General features: G+C 43.6%; 1 protein-coding gene across 1 annotated transcript in view; it reads left to right on the forward strand.

Moving 5' to 3' along the window:
- Positions 1–129: 129 nt before the first annotated feature.
- Positions 130–4,999, forward strand: part of LOC106806156 (tyrosine-protein phosphatase non-receptor type 13-like) — a gene marked incomplete at its 5' end in the record, with an annotated part of 41,206 nt that continues 36,336 nt past the window's right edge. The window contains 3 exon segments of the mRNA XM_014808017.1: positions 130–211; positions 465–596; positions 3,135–3,245. Of these exon segments, the coding sequence (XP_014663503.1) occupies positions 130–211; positions 465–596; positions 3,135–3,245 (325 nt within the window).

Genomic DNA, 4,999 nt, shown 5'->3' on the forward strand with positions numbered 1-4,999 from the left:
AGAGAGAGAGAGAGAGAGAGAGAGAGAGAGAGAGAGAGAGAGAGAGAGAGAGACAGAGAGAGAGAGAGTTTGAGCCACGCGTAGTATCGTTGTTCTTACATTGTTCTAACGTTGCCTGTACGTTCGCAGGGTTCGAGCAACGTTCAGGGAATCTACATCAAGTCTCTGCCGAACAACGGTGCTGCCGACCTTGATGGTCGGATCAAAGTCGGTGAGTTGTTCATCCATACGTTCTCGCGTTGTTCCCAATGTTCTGCAGTGATTGTCGCGTCGAGGTTCGTTATTTGGTGTTAAACCCAAATAACTGATGATTATCCAAATAAATGATAAAAACGCAAATAATCAATGAATACCAAAATAAATAATAAAAACCCAAATAAACGATGATTATTCAAATAAACAATTAAAACCTAAATAAACAATAAAAAAACTGAATCAAATGACGGCTATTTTTTTCATTCCAGGCGACAAAATCCTCGCTGTAGATGGCGCCAGCATCGTCGGCATGAGTCACCCCGACGTGGTGCTTGTGTTGCAGCGGACAGGCGACGTCGTGACCTTGCTGATTGAGAAAGGCAACGGCGTCGTGCCGCAGAGTGAGTGCTCTCTTGTTTTACGTGGGGGGGGAGCGCCACCGTCAGAATGAATCAGTTCGATTCGATTCTTTTTTGGTCGTGAGATTTAGTCCTACTTATAAAACTCCATCGAAAAAAATCCTTATGATATCGTTACTTGTAGTACGCCAACTCCACATGTACACGTTTCTTTCGATTTTAATGAGATTCTCGTAGTTCTGATTTTATTCTTGACTAGTACTGTTTGGAATATGTTTTCCCTGGGTTGCAAGTATGCATGTAATCAGGAGTAGATAATAGGGAAGGAGTGTGACTTCAATAAACAAGGGAAATTCGTCATTTACTAGCCTTAGAATACCTACGATTTACTTACTATTTACGGTTAGTAACTCAACCAACTTGAGCTCAAATCGTACACGGTACATTCGCCTAGCATCGTGCGAAATCGTTTCCTCGTATACACCCGCAATCCGGAGATACAGACTAAAACGTACGACACGATTTTCCATTATGTTGCCAGCAAACTGAATACGCTGTTATGTTACAAACATTATTATAACTTTGAAAAATTCCTTTTATTGAAAATCTTTTCTCGGGTAGTAATCATCATAAAATATTTCTCTTGCTTGGTGCTATAATGTTTGTTCGTTTATATAGCTAATAATGTTAGTTATAGATCATAAATTCTGCATTCATAGGTCATTAAATAATGCATTCATTTTCTATTATCAGCACACAGACACACGCACGCATGCATGCACGTGCACACACGCACGCGCACACACACACGCACGCACACACACACACACACACACACACACTTCACCCCACCCCCACCTCTGCATGCCGATGGGGGGTCGTCGCATGCATCTCATTAACCACCCCGCATCTCATTACGAGCGGCTGCTGCTGCTGCTACTGCTGCTGCTGCTGCTGCTGCTGCTGCTGCTGCTGCTGCAGATAGTACTGCTGCTGCTACTGCTGCTGCTACTGCTGCTGCTGCTTCTGCTGCTGCTACTACTGCTGCTGCTACTGCTGCTGCTGCTGCTGCTGCTACTACTGCTGCTGCTGCTGCTACTGCTACTACTACTGCTGCTGCTGCTGCTACTGCTGCTACTGCTGCTACTGCTGCTGATGCTACTGCTACTGATGCTACTGCTGCTGCTGCTGCTGCTGCTGCTACTGCTGCTGCTGCTGCTACTGCTGCTGCTGCTGCTACTGCTGCTGCTGCTGCTACTGCTGCTGTGTTTACGAGCGTGTTCTGCGTACACTCCCGCTAGCCTGCGTTATTAAAGTGATTACGTCACCGTAAATAATAAAATGTCCACTTATTCACAAAATAAGTGATTCTGTTCACTGTTTATGGTTAAATTGCTGCATTATACTTCCTATTTTGCTATTCCGTTTGATGTGAACAAACACTCGTGACTCATACATAGCCCTTAGCAAGCATTTTATGTCGTGATCAATATATCAAATCGCCGAGGTTTTTTCGATTTTTAACTAGTTGAGAAACAATCTCATCAGGTACGAATTTGAGGTTACAGTTAGAACTTACTATTCATTAGAACTATAGAACTTATAGAACTATAGAACTATAGAACTTACTATCGTTAGAACTTACTATTCATGAAAAAAAATGGAACAAAATTTTTACAAACATGCACCATAGAAAATTCGTGACTGCCGTAGTACACCTGTTGTAGTCTTTCTACCTCAGCATTTTTTTAATTACTAATTAATCTAATTAAACATTAAATCTCCCTGTTCCCCTGCTGTAGTTCTACTTTCTGTAGTCCTTCTTCCTCAGCATTTTTTAATTACTAATTAAACTAATTAAACATTAAATCTCCCTGTACCCCTGCTGTAGTTCTACTTTCTGTAGTCCTTCTTCCTCAGCATTATTTAGTTACTAATTAAACTAATTAAACATTAAACAATGCTGCAGGCCAGTCTTTATTTGATTTATTTGAGATGACTAGTGATGGTGAGCTAACATCTCCTCTTCATCTGCTTCCTGTGTAGATCGGGACCCCTCCCCGCAGCGACGATTAGTTTGATTGATTGGTTGATTTCTTGATTGATTTGGGTGGATTGATCAGTTTGATTGATTGGTTGATTTCTTGATTGATTTGGGTTGATTGATTAGTTTGATTGATTGGTTGATTTCTTGATTGATTTGGGTTGCTAGATTAGTTTGATTGATTGGTTGATTTCTTGATTGATTTGGGTTGCTAGATTAGTTTGATTGATTGGTTAATTTCTTGATTGATTTGGGTTGATTGATTGGTTGATTTCTTTATTGATTTGGGTTGCTAGATTAGTTTGATTGATTGGTTGATTTCTTGATTGATTTGGGTTGATTGATCAGTTTGATTGATTGTACGATTCATTTATTTATTTAAGTTATACCACTCCTGGTAGCTAACATATAGGTGGCACCACTATCGCCTGGTAGCTAACATATAGGTGGCACCACTAGCGCCTGGTAGCTAACATATAGGTGGCGCTGCTCGCGCCCAGTCGCTAACCTCTCCTCTTCGTCTGCTTCCTGTGTAGATCGTGACTCATCCCCCGTGGCGACGACGACGACGCGGACGACGGGGGATGAGCGGCGAGGCGCGATGGGAGAACGCAACGAGAACGAACATTACTCATTCATCAACGACGGTAAGCAGGTCCCCCCCCCGCACGCGCGCGTGGTCGTTGCCGCCGGCGACGGGATGAGATTTACATCGTGCGCGTATTAACGTCGGGTTAGGACCGCGGTTAAAGGTTGTGAAATCACGAGAAGAAAGTTTAGAAGTTGTGGTTCACCCATCTTCTATATCCCTCGTTTCTCTCCTCCATCTCCCATCTCCATCCGCATCTTCCCCCTTCTTCCAGCCTTTTGTTGCTGATACTGAGGAGCTCATTAGGGATGATGCATCATTGCAGACAACACATTCGACGTTACCATAGAGAAGTCCGCTACTGGCTTCCTCTTCGGTCTTCCTCCTCTGTCTTCCTTCTCCATCCTCCCATCTTCTAGTCTTTTGTTGCTGCTGCTGAGGAGCTCATTAGAGATTATGCATCATTGCAGACAACACGTTCGACGTTACCATAGAGAAGTCCGCTACTGGCTTCATCTTTCATCTCCCTCCATCCTCCATCTCTATCCCACCACCTGTCATCATTGTGGAGACTGAGGAGCTCATTCGGGATGATGCATCATTGCAGACAACACATTCGACGTTACCATAGAGAAGTCCGCTACTGGCTTCATCTTCCAGATGATTGATTATTGATGATCATAGATGATTGATTATTGATGATCATAGATGATTGGTTATTGATGATCATAGATGATTGATTATTAGTGATTGTAGATGATTGATTATTAGTGATCATAGATTATTGATTATTGATGATCGTAGATGATTTATAAAGAGTGCATTTGCCATTTCACTTAAGTCACAGATATAAGGTATAAGCATATCTATGTAGTTTATATAGGACACACTAGTTTATCTAGGAGAACGTACTGCGCGTGCGCTGATACATTAATTAGGCGCTCGCTCGTTACGCTCGTTACAGAACGAGAAGCAGCGGCAGGAGAGGCAGCGCAGCGTCGTCGTGGTGATGCTGACGGGACGACGGATCGGCATCTGCTGCGACGTCGACGCAACGGGAAAGCAGATCTTCGACGCCGTATCACGCCACGAGTCGCTCGCCGAGAACTACTTTTTCGGCGTATCGTACCTGAAAGGTGCGTGGGGTGCGGTCGCGGGGGGACTACTTTTCTGATTTTCTCACGACTTTTTTCACGCGCAGGTAATTTTTTCGGCCCCCGGTAGCCGAGCGATCGGTCGGTCGGCCGGTAGCAGACAATGACCTAATTAACGTGAACTAAGCAACTTAATTAGTGCGGGCATTGCTAACGATGACGACCTAATTTTGACTCGCAGACGGCGAACACATCTTCGTCGAGCAGAACGTGAAGCTATCGAAGGTGGCGCCACCTGACTGGAAGACGCCGAGCAAAGGTCAGACTGTGACCCCGACCTTCACGATGTACTTCCGGGTCAAGTTCTTCATCGACGACTTCTCAGTGATAAGGTATATAATATAATATAATATAATATAATATATATATAATATATATATATATATATATAATATAATAGTAACTAAGATAAATAGAGAGAGCGATAGAGCATATATAGAAGGATCTCTTCTACCTGCATTGTCGTCAGGACGTCGCCGAATGCTCTCTTGTCATCAGCGAATGCTCTTGTGTTTGCAGGCACCACCGACGAAGCATCTCTTCTACCGGCAGTGTCGTCAGGACGTCGTCGAATGCTCTCTTGTTATCAGTGAATGCTCTCTTGTTATCAGTGAATGCTCTCTTGTCATCAGCGAATGCTCTTGTGTTTGCAGGCACC

Source organism: Priapulus caudatus, unplaced genomic scaffold, assembly GCF_000485595.1.
Source record: "Priapulus caudatus unplaced genomic scaffold, Priapulus_caudatus-5.0.1 Scaffold145, whole genome shotgun sequence".
Lineage (NCBI taxonomy): Eukaryota > Metazoa > Priapulida > Priapulimorpha > Priapulimorphida > Priapulidae > Priapulus > Priapulus caudatus.